Raw genomic sequence first — 20290 nt, forward strand, 5'->3', positions numbered from 1 at the left:
TATTTAAAATTTAATTTTATATCCGGCGTTGGACTCTGAGTTTACAACTACCAATGTTCAATTCCGTAACCTCGTAATTTTGAACCCAATTCAGAAAACAAGCATCAAGAAGAAGGACTTTCTGATGGAGCTAACCCGCATTGGCGTTACATGTAGTATTAAACCACGAAATCCTCCCAAGGTTAGCCCAACGGCAAGAGGATTCCCACCCTTTATCACCGAGGATATTTTGTCACCATTGGAGTCGGTGCTAGACGGGAGCAAAAAACGTATCAACCAGCCACCGCTGGGATTTAAACTTGGGTCTCTCATTGGGAAGTGAACGTTCTATCCCCTGAGCAACCCACCGCTGTTTAGACTTATAGGTATGTAACATTGAAGAATATTGAGACAACTATGAATAATATACAAATAAAATTGTAATAATAAGAAAAATTAAAATATCGCAAGTTGTTCCAATTTTAAAATTTAATCACCTTGAATGAACTTATGAAAACAATTATTTTTGGTGGCCATTTTTTATCAGCCAGTTCATCACACCCTGTCTACCATTAATCTCTTCAAAAGTTAAAATGATAATCAAGATAAAAAATTTGCAAGTGAGATTGAGATTTTCATTAAAATTTTCTCTTCTGTACAAGATAAAAGTTATTCTGTTTAGTTCAACACCTTGACTCGTACGCTAACCTCAATTAGATCATATGTAATCAGAAACAAGAAGAGAAACAAATGGGAGAAACTAGTCTCAATCCTGCAGGATGATGACAGATAACCTTCGAAAGATATATTGTTCCTTCTATTCCAAATATTTATTTATAGTTAATAATAATTTAATTATTATTAACAGAAGAATAAAAACATATGATTTCTAGGAAATTATATGTTTCGAATCCTAATATTTTAACTAAGTCACTGCAAACGATTAAATGATATTATTACCAAATCAATTCTGGAACAAAAACTCCGTGAAATTAAATTGTAAATTTAAAATTACCCATTAATATGGATAAGTGGTTAGCGTTGGTGAAAGCTGTTATTTTTAGAACTGTTTCGAATCCTTTGTAAAAGACTTAAAAAAAAATTACAATTGACTAATTTTGCTTAAAAGCTCAGTTCTTTTTAAAAGTTTAAAATTACGTAGCTAATTATGATGTAATATTTTTTAGTTTTATAATTAATTTCTATAAATATCATTGTAAGGAATTTAGTAATGAAAAAAATAATCAAATAAACGTTATGTTATATTTTCATGGAATTTTTTGTGAGTAACACAGATTCTGTATTTGTGAGCAAAGAAAGGTTGAAAGTTGATAATAATATAATTCGGTAAAACTGCTAACTGCTTTATAACTGATATCGTAATTTAATTAATAATAATAATAATAATAATATATATATATATCATTAATTAAATTAAATAATTGTGTTAATAGTTCTCGCTGAACTGAATAATGCGTAACATTCTATTCTTCAACATCAAGGAACTCAAGAATTAATGACTTCATCAATAACATTTTGTTATCAGAATTTTCTTTAAACATTTATCTAGAAAGTGCACAATTCCATTATCGTTTCATGCAATAGTGTTTTTGAGTTATAAGACATTAAAAAGAACTCTCTGTTTAAATTTTCTGACACAGCAGAGATGGCTGCATTAACTTTCTTTTAATACAAAGAGGAAGCTTTGATTCTTTTGAAAACATTTTGATTAAGAATTACTCAATACCATACTTTGAAATTAATATCATTGATCAGTTAATTATAATCAAATACTGATCAGTCTTACTTTGAATTAAATTAATTATACCTGAAAGATTTTTGTGAACATTTTTTATCCCTTTAAAAATATCTTACTTTTTACTCCATAACTTAAACTAAAATCATTTGGATGTGCATTCGAGTTGCAAGTCAACCTGTTGTTTACGTTTAAAAAGAAAAAAATGTTTCTTTAAAAAAAATTGTAACTGTCGTGAACTTTTAAAATTTTGTCAGGTTTTTAAAATTTTTAGCACCTTGTCATGTTTCTAAACCAAATAGAAGACATGAAACATGTTCAATTTACGGTTTCGTTCTGGAACTTGTCATAGTGTCAAAAAAGTTCCTGCTCACAGTGTACACTACAGTTACAACAAAAGATTAAAAAAAAGGACATTTCTGAAAAAAAAAATTATACAAAAAAGTAAAGATATCGCAGTTTATAGTAATAATGACAAATATTAAAAATTAAAAAATGTATTTAATATGAATATATTTACAAATGATGTCACTAGAAAAAATACAGCAATTTGCTTAAAACAGAAAAAATTGAACCAAAAAGTTGAGATTTTGCAGTTTACAGTTATAATCACAAAATATTTAAAATTAAAAAAAAAGCATTTTATATACAAATATTTACAAATGATGTCAATAGAAAAAATACAGCAATTTTCTTAAAAAGGAAAAAATTATACCAAAAAAGGAAAAATTTTTCAGGTCACAATAACAATCACAAAACATTAAAAAATACAGCAATACGCAAATATTTGCAAATGATATCAATAGAAGAAAATACACCAATTCACTTAAAACAGCACATAACTTCAGAACATTACAATTACAATTCTCTTTCATAACTCAAGAAATCATTCAAAATATACAGATAAAAAACTGAATCGCCTTCCTAAATTTTTAATAACTAATTTAAATGAATTTTAACTAATAAGAAGAAAATTTTAAAAGAAATAATTTAAATGAACTTAAATAACTAATTTAATGAACTAAATTTTAAAACAAAAAATTAATATGGTTGATCCATTCATACAAATCTACTCACAGTGAATTAATAAGCCAACATGTAACAGCCAAGTCTGAATTATCCTTATTTCGATTCACATGAACATGACTGTATACCGTTCGTAATTAAGAACTTAAAATTTAAGCGTAGCAGTAAGACTCATGTCCAAATTGTAGATTTGTGCAAATATAACACACCTTTTTAAAACTACCTTTCTGTTCAACTATGTGATACTCAGGCTGATGTGATGTTTCAGAAAAAGGCCATATTCTGGTGTGTAACTCCTCCTGGCTAATGCCCTGGGCAGATAGAAATGCCATATCTATACACTGAGTCGGGATATTAAACTTTCGACATTCATTAGTTACAGTATTTTTTTGTGATTTAGTTTGGGTAACTTTGTCTTCCTTAATTTTATTCAACATCAAAGCCATGCAAGTTCTTGCATCTTCGATGCAATCATGCCCACCAATGTCATTTTGCACCACAAGCTTTAGTTTTTCGTAAGCTAGGTCTCTAAGCTTTGGCTTAGAGCCATCACTCCTTGCAAAAACAACAGATGTGTCGACTATTTTACTGTGAGTCAGTCTTAGACATCGGAGGTCTCCTTCAAGTCCATGTCCGATTAATATGCATTCGCTGTGAAGCATATTACCTATGAAACTTTGTACATCACTAAGAGTTGTTGTTACTCCAAGTAAATCTTCGGCCATTATGCCACTAAATTTGGTGCAATAATCAAGGATTTCATTTTCAGGTTGTACGAAGGACTCGTAAATTGTGAAGCCTTCTTCATTAACTAAACCGACTTTTGCAACTTCCAATCCTATTACAGTGTAAACCATTTCACAATCTAATGCGTAGACTCCACGAAGCTGGTGTGCAAGGCGCTTTTCACCAGTGCTTTTGATCTCCGGTTTGAGCAGTGGATCTCCACAAATATGTAACGGATACACTTTGCATCCAATCGAAGAAGCGTGTCTTTTACAGCACTTGAAGATGGAATAAGAGCCAGGACATTTAATTACTTTCTCTGGATGGTAGTAACATTTTTCGTTCACAGTGTATTTTCCCTCTGGTGTGACCTCAAATCTTTTTCGGCACCTATAGCATTTCCTAACAACTGTTCCATGTTCGGATATCTTGGCTCCCTTAGTCAGCTCGTGGGTGAGTTTGTTAAAATACTTCGAGTCCATTAGATATTTACCGAGATAGGTATATATCTTCCCCTTGGGCAGATTCAAGTCTCCAAACTCCTTGAGGGTTGATGTTGCTACGCTTCGATCTAAAAGATTCAAAAATGAAACTTTCATTAATAAATCATAGCTATACAGAACAACTATCGAACAAACAGAATAATTCGGTACAATAGAAAAAAAATCTAACAAATGGAAAAACTTTGTAGATAAAGAAATTAAATTTTGCTTAAAAGAGAAATTGAAAACTACGTTAGCAGCGTTGACGCCAGTACAATATGTGCCACTTAAATAAAGCCAGATTACTCTCGTGCTATAGTTTAACGTAAAGGAAACCAATGTGAAACCAATATGTTTGTTAAGAAAGTGGATAGTCTAACACATATTTACAGGGAGCATTCAGTCCTTATTCTATCTGGATAGGAAACGAGGATAAAAAAAATTCTGCCATCAGGATCTGGGTATTTAGCAATACCGTGGATACAATGCATCAATATTATGCCGATTTCAATGATGATAGCCCTCAATTCAGCCCCAGACTGAAACTACCCTTTTTGGTATACACAACCCTTCTGAGGATAGCCCCCACCCCAAAGTTTTCTTGGGGATTGAACTTAAGGAAAAGAATAAGTATGTCATTGATCATACTCAACCTGTTATACAACACCCACCACTCAGAAAGTTTTAAGCCGTAAATTAAGACATTTTTCAGCTGGAAAATTTTGGCTAAAAACATCAATTCTCCAACAAATGGCAGTGAAAGGATTTCTAGTATTCTTTGCTTAATTAATAGCCTCTAGACAGTATGAGGGAGAGTTCATCTTTCTGTATAAGGGAGAAGAATGAATGAAGTCGAACCTGCGAAATCAAATTTTTAACATTAAAAATTAAATTTATCAGGAAATATTTGACCGATTTTGTTTAAATTTTGCTTTATAATATTTTAAATAACTTTCTGTAAAGTGGTGAAAGAATTTTTCAATTCCTTAAAATTCAAATTTTCTTCGATTTTAATTGAATAAAATTATAAATAATTAATAAAAATTATTTTATATATGGAATTATTTTGTATAAACAAATTTTATATTTGCATGCAAAAGATGATAATTCGCTTTAAAAGGCCTCTTTGGATAAATAAGCAAAAAATAAAATCCAAATCCGCTGAAGGAAAGGTATGTTCATTCAAGGAAAGTATACGATTTTGTACCTGCTGTTTTCGTAACTTAATTGCTGATTTCGTAGCTTAAAATACTGTTCGCATAAATAATTTAGCATTTTTAAATTACCCAACTGAACCATTAAGTTTGAATCCCAGTACATGAAAATTTGATCATTAAATCAAAAGTTATTACGATTGATTTTTCTGCGTATTGTTTACATAGGTATATACTAAAAGTATTCTACCTTTTTGCTCTTCTGACATTGCCATCTAGAAAATAATGTATTGCATCTTATGCACTTCTTACTCTGTTTTGTCTGAGACCAATCACGGTTTTATAGGAAATTGCAAGGGATTGCTGTTTAAATTTTATTGTAAGAAGTCATTATTATTAAAAGAAGTTGTTGTTGCCACGAAAATTATAATAATAAGAAAAATGTTTTGAGTAAACGCCATTATGGAAACTAAGAAAATCTTATTCCATCCCATTAGTTCATCAATTCAAAAATGCTTTGTAGAGTGCACAAAATAAATAAATAAATAAAAATAAAAACCGGAAAACGTTGAATACATGCGATTTCACATACCGAGACTCAGTCTTAGTGTTTTGAGAGTCTCGTTTTAAATATGCTATTTAATTAGTGTAGACGATAATTTAAATTACGCAGTCAGACACGTTCTTTCTCTGAATAAAAAAGCCTTTTTTTTTTCTCTCAACGGATTGGATTTTTGATCCTCCAAATAGGGAGTTAACCATAATCTGGTAAATATGGTCCTAATAATTTAGACAGGAGAACGTTAAAAAGTTTTGCCCTTTAATATTAATTTTACAAATTTTCAGAAAATTAGGTTATATGTAGTGCATTTTATAAACATAGCTATTACATGCATGATGGTTTTTAGAATCTCGAAAATTGTGCACCTTTTCACGTAACTTACGCTGGAAGCTTTCCTTATCAACCAAATCAGTTTCCGTCAGTATAAACAAAACTGGATTCACAATGTGAAAAAAAAATTAAAAGGGGAAGAAACTTATAATAAATTTAAATCTTAAGATTGTATTGTCACGTACAAGGAATCAACTTTTATAATTCAGGGACAAAAATGGATATTCTCTGAAGAAATATAGCTTTTTCCTTAAGCGGATTTTGAATATTGACCTTCAAAATATGGCGGAAGTTAGCCTCAATCTGGAAAATACGGTCCCTTTAGTTAAAGTAGTGTAGTTGAAAAATAGGCCTCTTAATTGTATTTTCTTTTTGCGTAACTGAAAGAATTCTACTTTTCATTTTTCAAGAGCTATTCGACTGATTCCCTTCAATTTCTGGATTTACTCATTTAAAATTGTATTGAATAACTAAAATAATAAAAAAATATCAAATAATAATTATCTTTGAATAATAAAGAAAGGTTTTATAGCTGATTGGGAAAAATATATGATATTCTTTATTGGATACGAAGATATAGCGAAATGCGCTGACACTAAGTTCGATATCAAGGAGCCCAAACTTTTAGCCACTATTGAAACTATTTTTTCCAGATACCGGCTTCAAAAGTCAAGATTCCAAAAATGCATTCCTTAAAAAGTTCGTTATTGCGTCAGATGTCAAGGTTTAAAATATCGTGTGCATATATCAATTAGCTTTTTGAGATTATATCTTTGTTATTATGTTAAGATTAAAGATTTAGTACATGAAAACTAATCATTAAATCAAAAGATAGAAGAGGAGTTAACTTTTTAGTATACTGTCAAGTTAAAAAATTCTAAAAACAAACAAGTATAAAGTTTCTCCTCTTCAGAATAGCATTTTGCATAATTTTATTATTATATGAAATTTTTGAGGAAAAAAAATAGATGAAGTTCAAACAGTTCTCAATTTTTCCCCCACCTAATCAACGAAGCCTTTATATAATTAAAGCAAAATTCATTATTTAAATAATAAAAAACGTTAAGATCATTATTTAAAGCCAAAAGGGCAAAACAAAACGTAATAATTTTTAAACAAATTGAAATTTTGAGAGAAAAAAATCTCCCACAAGTTCATACATGAAAATGATCCTTTTAGAATTTTGAATTTCAAGCACTTATGTAAGATTTAGAGTGGGAGCCCCACACAGTATTTTTGCGCAGCAACAGTAGCAAAAAAAAAAAAAAAAAAAAAAAAAAAAAAAAAAATTACATCAGCGAAATTGCAACAGCAGTGTCTTTCACGACTTTTAAACACTGAGAGAAATAAAATTTCCTAAAATAATAATAATTAAAGAAAAGATATTTTGAAATTTCAAATCCCTCGAGTTCAAATATCCCATAAGCAAAACTATGACAATTAAATTTTATTCTTAAGTTTTATATTCATTTAACTATCACAGTGAAAGAGAATTATAACATTTACACTTACTTTCTTTATACTCCGCCATGATTCAGTTCTAACTTCTATCTCCTTTAATTTCAAAGACAGAATTTCTGCAAAAAAAAAAAATAAATAAATAAACACAGAATAAGATACAAAGCAAATTTTAAATATATTGCATCCATCAGTACATAGTAAAAATATGCATCAAGAATCGGGAATTTACATAAAATTATTAATACAAGAAAAAGAGAACGAACACGAATTAACTACAAATATTAAATTGTTATTACTATGCATGTATGAATTATTACTGAAATACATCGATTACAATGCATGTAGTGCAACACATCTACACTCAATATTGAGTCAATGCGTGTAGCTTATATTAGTTAAAGTTGGCCATTACGATGTGATGTGCTTTTCATAAAGATTCCCTCATGGCTTGAATGTTCGAATCGATCCCCACTTTTAAGTTTTTATTTCTTATCACATTAAAAGAATTAGTTGAATAGTTTAAAAAAGTTTTAGATTATGCAATTTCTCGTTCTTATCAATGAAGTGTAAAGCTTTTAGAGGTTTGTAAAATAATGTAGCAATAAATTTGTTGTTTGTAGCAATTATTTTGGTTATTGTACGCAATAATTCCGTTAGTCTGGCTTAAATATTTTTTGGAGATATGGGCATTTTTATAAAAAAAAGTAATTCTTTGTCTCACTTTTTTTTGTTGCTGCTAATTTTAAAATTATTCAATAAAATTAAACAAAATTTTTAAGGCAATTTAAAATTAGTTTGAAAACCATTGCTTCAAATTAAAATCAGTAAAATTTTAATAAAAATTCGTTTGAAATTGCACAAAATTTGAGTAATTAAAGTAATTCTTCTTTACTGCAAAGACGCCGGGAATGAAGTGAAATTTTTTTTTTCCTTCTCAATTTTGAAGAGAATCATATTTGGCAACAAATAAAGAAAGTCCGATTTGAATATCTTGAAAATTTCAAAAGTTTTAGGCAATTTTATAAGTAGTGTTAGTACTTTTAAAAAATAAATTAATTAATTAAAAACTCAAAGTAATAAACAGTTTTCTCCAAATATTATTTCGTATCTTACGACAAAAATAAATAACAAATCATAACGCCCTTCAATATATGTTCATACGCTGAAATATGTTTGTATAAAGAAAGAAAAAATATTTTCCTGATGAGGATCTTCATCAATGCCGGTGTCAGTTTTAATAAATCTTATTTAGTATACAATGATTCTTGTGGAAAACTCCATATCATTTTGAGCTTTTTTTAAAAAGTACAAAAATTACTTAGAAATTTTTTTAATTTTTGGGATGTTCATTAGGGATTTTTCTATTAATTACCATATACAATTGTCTTCAAAATTAAGACGAAAAAATAAATAAATTTTCCGCTGATGCGCAATATAAAAGAACTACTTTACTCATATCTGTTGCAATTTTGAACGAATTTTTTCTCAAATTTCAAACCAAAAATTTCGTAATTAATTTTGAATTTCTCTTAAAATTTTGTTTAATTTCACTGAATATTTCTAAAGCTATATAGCAAATAACGCGAAAATGAATGTGAGCAAGGTGATAATATTGTACTGGATAAAATTAGTTTATAATTAATAAGGCTGATATTTATTTATACAATTTTAATGATTTTTGGAGAATTAACATTTATTTAAAAAAGGGAAACATGGCTTGTTCATTTTGCACAGATTTTTAAACATAACTACAGATTCTTATAATTCTATTCATTTGATATTATGAATTATTATTTGAATTATGAATTATTATTACCGTTATTATGAATTATATGTTTTTTGTCAATATTAGGGTAAATTTTACATCTTTTATCACCGCACGCTTTAAAGGACGGAAAAACTTCGGGTAACACAATACAAAAAGAAAAAGGAGATTAACGAAGAAAAAAAAAAGAAAAGTAATAAGAAGTTTCATTTAGTGCTCGTGAAGTACACGTGCTTAGAACCTACAAAATTAGTTAAAATACAAAGAAAACAAGGAAACTATTTTTTAAAGAGATTAAAAAAAATGCTGGTAAACAAATTAAAATTTAATATATGTATATTAAATGTATCCGCATTTTGTGACACTTGAACGCTGTGTGATGTTTTATAGACTCATGAAATTTCTGAAGAGAAAGGTTTAATTCATATGCATACCAATTATGAAATAGATTTGCTAAAAAGGCAAATAAATTCAGTTTAACGACTGTGACAGAATTTATTCATTCAATTCACTACTCTAAGCACTAATATCAGATAATTTTTTAAACAAACTGTCGAAGCACTTAGAAAAAATAAGTAAATTATAATCCTGATTACTAATGTCAAAATACATCTGAACAATTTATTCGAAATTTCATTTAAATTGTGTAAACGTAAATTTTCTTTACGTTTACACGCGATACACTTAATTAAATAAAATATAAATACGAACATTAGGAAAAGAATAACTCACCCCAATCTAAAATAAAATATCTTCTTATAATGAGTTCTTTAGTAGAAATGTAAGTAAAAACTAAATAAATCCAAATGAGGACACAACACTTAGAAAACTTCACAGTTAAATAACTGAAAGACGTTAAGAGAAGTGAATCTTTAAAAAGAACTCCAACGAATCAATTACCATTGGTTAAGAATTGACACTAGGTGGGGGGGGGGCATAACCATTATTATTAGCTACACAAGAACTTAGTCATTGGAAGCAAGTTATACTGATAAGAAGAATTTTCCAATCAAGAACATCCCCTACCCGTGTGGTCTAGAATGTTAACTTATATCCCCCCCCCCCAAAAAAGTAGCATCGTTACATCAATTTTTTATTTTAAATATGTTAAATCATCTTTTTTTATAAATAATTATGCCTAAAATTTGTCAGGCATAGTAATTTTTTTTGATTTGCTAGGTGCGTGTTTAAGTCAGTGTCAAAAACAGAGTGAAAAAGTTGCATTTTTAAATTGGTATCCGCTTTTTTTTTTTTTTTTTAAATCCTACAAATATAATTTCTAATATATTCTTACATTTCACATATTATTTTATATACTTATTCTGGATGGTTACATTAAAATTTTCTGATCATCAATGAATATGTTAGCATGATTAACATAGCAAGAAAGAGAGTATAAAAACGTATTGTGCATTATATGTATTAGCTATATACAGGGTGTCTATAAAAGAACTCCGGGGTTTTAAAAATTCATATCTCACTAACTATAAAAGATAGCAAAATTTAGTCGATTTCTCTGAAAAGAGTAGCTCAAAAAGTTTTACTCATACCAATTGGGAATGTTTGTATCAACTGTTGGCGACGCTGCAGAGCGTGACCTTGAAATGACGTCGCGAAATATGAAATGATGGCGACTCCGCAACAGAAGGCTCAATGTGTTATTTGGCTTATAGAAACGAAGTCTTTAGTTACCGTACAAAGTGCAGAGAAAATTCTTGATGTTCAACATCTCAGGGAACGAATAGTCAATTGTGTGGCAACCGTCCCCCCGGACATGCTCGCCAGGACATGGGAAGAGGTAGAATACCGTTTAGACGTCTGCCGTGCCACTAACGGGGCTCATATAGAACTTTACTAAGTGTTAAAAAAACTTGAAAAGGTAAGCATTTCAGTCATGTATAAAACATGTATGTATGTTTTTTATTTCATTAAAATATTTTGCCTCAAAACCCCGGAGTTCTTTTATAGACACCCTGTATATTATACTACATATATTAAAAAATCTAAAAAGTTTAGAAAAATCATGGTCTAAAACTGATTTGCCTTGTTAACAAAAGAAGTAAGAAAATTTTGCTTGTTATCAACATAAAATAAACAAAGTTATACCAGTATTTATCTGTAAATTATTTATTTAACTTTTTACCTTCTATTTCGATTACAGAGATATTTAATATGCACTTGATGAAATTATCTTCAATTAATCAACTTATTATTTTAATCAAATTTCTCTTTTTTTGTCAAATTTTTATTAAAATGAAAAATAACAAATACCAGACAAGAAACAGCACGCGCTTCTAAATCTAACTTTAATCCTCTTTGTTTACACACACACTGAACAACAAAATTAATAGAAAAAATAGAACATGAATAATAGCGCCCTCTAGTGATGAGGCAAACTGAATTTAAGGCCAAACATGCCGCCCACCTTGAAATACTATTTCAAAATTCTTAAATGTGATACAAATGCAATAAGACATTAAATGAAATGTTTACATGAATACACTTACATAAAGACACATTTAAGTACAATTTCCTGCTTATTTTGGTAAGAGACACAATTTTGTTACATTTCTTGTAAATATGCCATCTGATGTTCTAACAGTTACAACTCTAACATGGTAGTCAATACCGGGGTGTAATTGAACTACTCAGCACATTTTCCACTTGGTAGGTGGCAAATTATCATCTTTTAACAAACACAAATCATTAATTTCGATGTTTTTAGTTGGCAAAAGCCATTTTGGTCGTTGTTGCAGTCTACACAAATATTCCTTGTGCCAACGTTTCCAAAACTGCTGTACCATTTTTTTGGATTATTTGCCATCTTGTAAGATAAGAAATGTTAGATTCGGTGTAATTTGGTTCGGGAATGCTTGTTAATGGTCTTCCGATTATAAAATGCCCTGGTGTTAAGGCCGATAGGTCGTTAGGGTCACAACACATAAGGCAGTTAAAGGTCGAGAATTGAGACAAGCTTCGATCTGGGCTAAGAGGGTCTCAAATTCTTCGTGTGTTAATTTGATATCACCTACAACCCGTTTTAAATGATATTTCGTGGATTTAATGCCCGCTTCCCATAGGCCCCCCATGTGAGGAGCGCCGGGCACGTTTAGATGCCAACGTATACCCATATCAGACAAAAATTTGTCAACATTTTGATTATAACCCTTTGAATTTGCTAGTCTTTCATATTCCATTAATTTACGCTTAGCTCCAATAAAATTGAACCCGCAGTCACTGTATATGTCGCTACACTTACCCCTACGTGAAATAAATCGCTTTAGGGCTGCAATGAAGGCATCTGCAGAAAGATCAGTGACCAACTCTAAATGAATAGCTCTAGTTGTAAAGCAAATAAAAAGAGCTATGAATGTTTTAGAGCCCCGTCCTTTAGCTGCTTTAATTTGGAACGGGCCTGCATAATCAACTCCACATCGTAAAAATGTAAGAGCTGGTGAAATTCGACTGGATGGCAAATCACTCATCATTTGGTTAGTGACAGATGCTCTAATTCTACAACATTTAACACATTTTCTAATTAAATGTCTGATAATGCTTAGCACCCATGATCCAAAAAGTTTCCTGAATGGAAGATTGTACAAGTTGAGCACTAGCATGTAATAAATTTTGATGATAATGTCTAACAATGAGATCAGTTAAGGCATGCCTTTTTGGCAGTAAGATGGGATGTTTTTGGTCGTATCCGATATTTGCATGTCGCAAGCGACCTCCCACCCTGAGTATACCTGAATGATCGAAAAAGGGATTGAGAGATAAAATTTTGCTTTTGCAAGATAAAGGTTGATTTTTTGAAGAGCATTGATCTCATTATTAAACTCAACAGATTGAACTAATTTAATCAATACATTCATAGCATTATTAAGTTCATCAGTTTTTACAAAACCAGTTACCTTACTTTTGGAGTTTCTGCAATTGTGAACTGGGGCGTACGCAAGGGGGGGGGGGTTAGGGGTTTAACCCCCCCCCCCTTGAGCTCAGACAAAGTGAACTTACAAAATAATACAGACAGAAATAAAAATTTCAGTAGAAATTATGCTGGCTATTATTTTTTAAGACTATATATTTTTATTCGCCTTATGCCTACTTTTTTTTCTCACGGTATTTCTCAGAATACTGAAAAAACATTTACTATAATAGAGTTGTACTTTTGAAATCAAATTCACGTGATACTGTTACGGGCGAGCCCCGATCGCTGGTTCCTTTCTGTCCTGCCAGTCGCGATAGTTTTCGAGACTAGCTGGCATTCGCTAGGTCTGGAATCCTAGACGTTCTGTCGTCTTTGAAACAGTTCGAGAATTTTGTAGATGCGGTAAAAAAAATTATATGAAAGGGGAAACGGATTACAGTGGAGTTAGTTAGTCAGACTAAGAGTTATCTCTGCCGCTTGTCTTTCGGAGCTTGTTTCTAAATCTGTTTTGTTTTGGAGATACTGTGCTTGTTGAAGTTATTCATTCCAGCTCGAAACTTTGAGATCGTAGCTTAGCGGATATTTCTGTGCCAATATATATGTATATATTTTTGCTGTTCTTGGATCTTTAGGATGTCAAAACGCAAGAATTTAATAATTTTTAATTACTTTGAGAAAAAATCACGACCTGAAATTAGTGAGGTGACAGCATCTAGTACCAATGTAAGTTTTTCTGTTGAACAGAAATGTGATACTTCCGTTGAAGAAAACGTTTCTAGCGTAACAGAATCTGATGAATGTGAAAGCGGCCCTCAAAGTGTTACTTCCCACCAATATGACACTGGACTTTTTTCAGAAGATAATACATGCGAGGATAAAAAACTGGATATACTTAAAAATGTTTGGGAACCCAATTCATCATTTGTTTTTCCTGAAAAAGGAAAAAGAAAATTGAAATTTCAATACAAATGGCTTTATCGCTGGAAATGGCTTGCATATTCAGAGGTTAAGAGTGGTGCTTTTTGCAAATTTTGTGTACTTTTCGCCCCAAGTGGTGCCGGTTCTGGAAAGCAACCTTTAGGCCAACTGTGCAATGTAAAATTTGACAACTGGAAAAATGCTGTAGAGCGATTTTCTGAACACGAGAAATGTCTTTCTCACAAAAAATCGATCGAAACTGCTGGGACATTAAACGATATTTTACTTGGAAAGATGAAACCTGTGGATGAACCAGTTGACAGTGCAGCAAGCAGAAGAAAACTAGAAAATAGAAAAAACATTACTCCAATCATTGAAACCATCCTATTTTGTGGAAATCAAGGTCTCGCTCTAAGAGGACATAAGGATTCGGGAATAATTGCTGAACAACCAGGTGAAGAGAACGACGAAAATTTTCGGGCATTGCTTCGTTTCCGGAGTAAGAACAATTCGACTCTTAAGAACATTTTAGAGTCAAGCAGAAAAAATGCTCAGTATATCAGCCCTCGACTTCAGAACGAAGTTATTGAGGTTTGTAATATTTTAATCCTGCAAAAACTAGTCAGCAAGATTAATGATGCAACTTGATTTTCCATTCTTGCAGATGAAACAACTGATATTGCAGGTATAGAGCAATTATCGTTATGCGTTCGATAACTCGATAAAGAAAATTTTAACATCACCGAACAGTTTTTGCAATTCATTCCGGTGCATGACTTAACCGGAAAAGCAATAGCAACAACAATATTAGACCAATTACAGTCTATGAAAGTTGATATAAAAAAGTTACGTGGACAGGGGTACGATGGTGCTGCATCAATGAGTGGAAAAATTAATGGTGTACAAGCCCACGTAAGAAGTATTGTCCCATCAGCACTCTATGTACTCAGCACTCTGCTCATAGCCTCAATTTGGCTGTATCAAATGCATGCGGAATAACTGGCATTAGAAATTGCTTAGGGACAACTAAAGACTTTTTAAATACGCCAAAAAGACAGTATGTCCTATCTTCAGCAATAGAGGAGATGGAAACCAGCTCTAAGAGGGAGAAAATTAAACAGCTATGTGCAACCCGTTGGATGGAAAGATACGACTCAGTAACCGCTGTGGTGGAACTTTTCGAGCCTATCGTCGAAACACTACAAAAAATATCAGAATGGAAGGATAAGGAATCAGCTACCCAGGCTAATTCTTTACTGTGCACAGTATCTAATTGCCAGTTCGTAATATCTCTTTTGTGCATTTACAAAGTTTTCACCATAACAATCCATCTCTGTAGATACCTACAAAAAACAAGCATAGATTTGACAGATGCAGTGAATCTTGCAGAAGATGTTATTAAAGATCTAACATTATTGCGTGAAAATGCCACTGAAACATTCTCTGAAATATTCAGCTCTTCTTCTCTTATGCTAACAAGCATTGGATCTTTCACTTCCATGCAAATCTCTAGAATAACGGGAAGGCAGAAAAATCGCAATAATTATCCTTCATCGACACCGGAAACATATTTCAGAGTTAGTGTTTTTATTCCATTTATATAAAATTTTATAACACAATTAGACTTAAGATTATTATCTCGTCGAGATATTTTGAAAGGATTTCAGTGTCTTCTACCTGCCGATCCTTTCATTTGCCAACCTTCAAACATAAAGGTCTTTGAAGCACTAGTGGAATTTTACGCTCAAGATTTGGATACCTGTAAAGAAAGTCTTAAGTCGGAACTAAAACTCTGGTATAAAAGATTAAAAAGGATTAGTGAAGACGGAGGTAGTGTTCCAAAAACTGCGGCGGATGCTCTTGGAATGTGCAATAAAGATATAACACCAAACATTTTCAAACTCTTAGAAATATTGGTCGTTCTACCTGTTTCAACGAATGCAAACGAAAGATCCTTTTCAACTTTACGCCGTTAGAATACTTATTTACGCAACTCAACGAGAAATAATAGAATGAATGGATTGGCGCTCTTAAGCATTCATAGAAAATTTACCCCAGCTGTAGAAGACATTTTAAACGAACTTGCAAAAAACCCCGTCGTTTGGATATTACTGTATAAATCAATAAATTTTCAGCGTGTTTGCATACTGATTTAATTCCCTATTTGTTGGTAAGTTATTTTTTGGTTAAATTCATTGGTTTTCTATGGAATATTCGCATTTTTACGATTATTATTTAGGCAGCTGTTACAGTATGAGTAGTTTTTTTCTGGCTTGATTCATTCCTACTTCTTAATAAAAATAAAATATTTTACCTCTTATTATAAAAAAAATTATATTCTTAAACTTAAAAAATAAAAACAAAATTTAACTAAACGATGTTGCCTAAATAAAAAGTCAAAATTGTCTAGCTGTCTAAATTAGGGAAATAATAGTGCTTTATTACATACTCGAATTTCTTTTAGTAATTTCTGAAAATTATGAACCCCCCCCCCCCTTGAAAAAATTCTGCGTACGCCACTGATTGTGAATGAATCTTAAGCAATATGCTGTTACACGTTTAAGTTTAGAGAAAAAGGAGAATTTGTTTATCAATTCATCTGCTTCAGATGAATCTCTGATTGTAGCAATTGATTGCACAGTACACACTCTTTCTTCAGGCACAGGCTCACACATTTGAGATATGAGCATATCTGTTTGGAAAGAATCGGTTGATACAGAAATGTTGGACCACTAAACCACTGAGATGAGAATAATGTTGATGATGACACACCACGGGTTGCGATATCTGTTGGATTTGAGCTTTGGATTTGATCTGTTGTGGAGCTTTGCTAGAAGCAAAGCTCCACATAGTTCTAGTCTTGGAAGAGATTCATTCTTTAGTGATGCAACTCTTGTTTTGGAGACAACAAGTTGAACACTGATTTGTTTATCATCTAGCACTGAGCGACAGTATATGACAGCCGCGTAAGCCTTTTCTGAAGCGTCGCTGAAGCCAAATTGAAATTGCTTGTTAGGTGACAAGAGTCTTGGTATTTTGATGTCTTTTACGAGCATCATATCTTCTGCAAGCTTTGTACACTCTTGTGAGATATTTGGAGAGATCGTGTCATCCCACTGCAATTTATGTTTCCACAGTTCTTGCATAATTAGCTTGCATTTAATTGTAATAGGTGCCAACCAACCTAGAGGGTCGAATGTTCTGGCAATAGTGGAAAGAAGTAGGCGTTTTGTCAAGGTACCTTCAAAGGATGTTGGAGTAACCTTAAAAAGGAACACATCGTCTGCTGGGTTCCAAAGAACACCTAAGGTCTTTATGTTATTTTCACTGTCTAGGTCAAGGGATGTATTTTTCAAGCACATGTCTGCATCATTTGTCTTCAAAAATTCATTGCTGTTTGATGCCCATTTCCTCAGACTGAAACCAGCGCTTGATAACATTTGCATTAATTGTGTTTGTAATTCATGAGCTTCACTGAGTGTCTCAGCTCCAGACATTAAATCGTCAACGTAGAAGTCTTTCATGACTGCATTGGAGGCCAAAGGAAAATTATCTGCTTCTTCTGCTGCTAGTTGTTGAAGACATTTTGTAGCAAGATAAGGTGCGGAAGCTGTGCCGTACGCGATTCTAGTGAGTCGATAATCTTGAATAGGCTCAAAAGGTGAGTTACGCCATACGATTCTTTGAAAGTCAGAGTCCTTCAAAATAACCTGTCTGTACATTTTCTCAATGTCTGCTGTTAGAGCAATTTTATGTGTTCTAAATCTTATGAGCAATGTTGTAAAGTCATCTTGCAACTGCGGTCCTACCATCAATTTGTCATTAAGTGAAACACCAGTTGAAGATTTTGCAGAACCATCGAAGACAACACGGAATTTATCCCCGATTTTGTTTGGAACTGGATGATGAGGGAGATAAAAACTAGATGTGGCTGGAATGTCAATGTCCGTTTCTGGTATTAATTCCATGTGCCCGAGATCTAAATAATCTTGCATGAATTTATGATACTGCATAGAAAAGTGACTGATTTTTGACAAACCTACGTTCAATTTGTTGCAGACGATGAATAGCAAAATTTCTAGATGAACCAAGTTCTTCAGATGACTCACGAAAAGGAAAATTGACAGCAAATCTGCCAGTAGAGTCTCGAGAAAATGTTTCTTTAAAATGATTTTCGCATGCAATTTCTTCCTCTGAATAGGACTTTGCTTCTGTAATTTCTTCTAGCTTCCAGAATTTATCTAACTGATATTCAGCTTCACTGCAACTAGCATGATGTGCTGTGATTGTACGTGTTTTGATAGGTGACTTGCTTTCTGTTCTTCCAAGAATAACCCATCCAAAAATGGATTCTAGAGCAGTTATTGAAAGTTCTGGAATAGTTAAACGTCCGTTGAGCATTATTTCGCCAAAAACTTTTGCCCCCAGTAAAATATCTATAGGTCCAGGCTGGAGACAATTTGCATCTGCTAATTTTAATTGTTTAAAAGAATTCAAAACAGAAGCATTAACCTCAGTTTGAGGAAGATCACAAATTATTTTGGGTATAATTAAAGCTTCTGTTGTGATATTAGCATTTTTGTAAAATAATGATGTAATGTGTAGTTGAATTGAACCTGTAACCTTACCTACTCTTTGTGAACTTAGGCCATCAACACTGATGCTCGCGCGATTTCGTTTTAACTTTAATAAATTAACACAACTCTCCTTAATGAATGTGCCTTGACTGGCTGAATCTATAAGGAGTCTGCATTTATGCAGTGAGCCATCACTGCTCTGTACATTAACAACAGCGGTGGGTAATAAAACGCATTGTGTGACTGGAATAGTTGTGTTGTTGCTACTAATAGTAGAAATCATTTCGTTTTCCCCCTGTGCTTTTAATTTTGCTACTATTGAATTTTTTGAACATAATAATATATTATGCGGCTGAGCGCAATTCTTACAAGTTCCCATACAGTGGCGTACGCAGAATTTTTTCAAGGGGGGTGTTCATAATTTTCTGAAACTACTAAAAGAAATTCGAGTCAGTAATAAAGCACTATTATTTCCCTAATTTAGACAGCTAGACAATTTTGACTTTTTATTTAGACAACATTGTTTAGTTAAATTTTGATTTGATTTTTTAAGTTTAAGAACATAATGTAATATCTTTTAAAAAAAGTCCAATGTCATATGGGTGGGAAGAAACACTTTGAGGGCCACTTTCACATTCATCAGATTTTGTTATGTTAGAAACGTTTTCTTCAACGGAAGTATCACATTTCAGTACAACAGAAAAACTTACATTGGTACTAGATGCTGTCACCTCACTAATTTCAGGTCGCGGTTTTTTCGCAAAATAATTAAAAATTGTTAAATTCTTGCGTTTTGACATCCTAAAGATCCAAGAACAACAAATAGTATACATATATATATATGGATTGGTACAGAAATATCCACTATGCTACAATCTCAAAGTTTCGAGCTGGAATGCATAACTTCAACGAGCACAGTATCTCCAATGGTATTGTTACTGATTTCTTCACTAGTCGAAATAGTGGCGACGACGGGTTCGGCGATTGTTGTAGTTGTAGTTAATTTACGTCGCACTAGAGCTGCACGATGTGCTATTGGCGACGGTCTGGGAAACACCCCTGAGGATGATCCGAAGACATGCCATCACAATTTTGATCCTCTGCAGAGGGGATGGCACCCCCGCTTCGGTAGCCGGACGATCTGCACGCGAAATCGAGCACTTTACGTTAGAACAGTTTAACGAGGACCAATACCGCACACCCTCGGTCTCTACGCAGGCTGATCCAAGTGGTCACCCACCCGCGCACTGACCGTAGCCAGTGATGCTTGGCTTCGGTGATCTACTGGGAACCGTGTCTTAACGATCAGTCCACTGTGGGACGGTTCGGCGATTGAATGAACTTCTTGTTGAGATAAATCAAAACAGATTTATAGAAAGACAAGCGGCAGAGTTATCTCTTAGTCTGACTAACTAACTCCACTGTACTCCGTTCCCCCTTTCATATAATTTTTCACCGCATCTCCAAAATTCTCGAATTGTCTCAAAGACGACAGAACGTCTAGGATTCCAGAATCATCGCGTCAAGACCTCGCGAATGAGAGCCAGTCTCGAAAACTATACTGGTAGGACAGAAAGGAACCAGTCCGTAACAGTATCACGTGAATTTGGTTTCAAAAGTACAACC

The 20290-nt window shown here is 32.6% G+C and overlaps 4 protein-coding genes across 4 annotated transcripts; all 4 read right to left on the reverse strand.

The window, feature by feature from the left end:
- Positions 1-2913: 2913 nt before the first annotated feature.
- Positions 2914-7546, reverse strand: LOC147812040 (RNA exonuclease 1 homolog). The gene is made up of 2 exons (XM_087162303.1): positions 7528-7546; positions 2914-4058 (listed from the first exon to the last, which is right to left on the reverse strand). The coding sequence occupies exons 1-2, from the start codon at positions 7544-7546 to the stop codon at positions 2914-2916; spliced, it is 1164 nt and encodes a 387-aa protein (XP_087018429.1).
- Positions 7547-12150: 4604 nt separating this feature from the next.
- Positions 12151-12726, reverse strand: LOC147812041 (uncharacterized). The gene has a single exon (XM_087162304.1). The coding sequence runs from the start codon at positions 12724-12726 to the stop codon at positions 12151-12153; it is 576 nt and encodes a 191-aa protein (XP_087018430.1).
- Positions 12727-16819: 4093 nt separating this feature from the next.
- LOC147812042 (uncharacterized) lies at positions 16820-18055 on the reverse strand. The gene has a single exon (XM_087162305.1). The coding sequence runs from the start codon at positions 18053-18055 to the stop codon at positions 16820-16822; it is 1236 nt and encodes a 411-aa protein (XP_087018431.1).
- Positions 18056-18086: 31 nt separating this feature from the next.
- LOC147812043 (uncharacterized) lies at positions 18087-18947 on the reverse strand. The gene has a single exon (XM_087162306.1). It carries the CDS (start codon positions 18945-18947, stop codon positions 18087-18089), a length of 861 nt encoding a protein of 286 aa, XP_087018432.1.
- Between the last annotated feature and the right edge of the window lie 1343 nt (positions 18948-20290).

Source organism: Parasteatoda tepidariorum, chromosome 4 (genome assembly GCF_982258835.1).
Source record: "Parasteatoda tepidariorum strain Cologne lab strain chromosome 4, Ptep-v5.0, whole genome shotgun sequence".
In the NCBI taxonomy this organism is placed as follows: domain Eukaryota; kingdom Metazoa; phylum Arthropoda; class Arachnida; order Araneae; family Theridiidae; genus Parasteatoda; species Parasteatoda tepidariorum.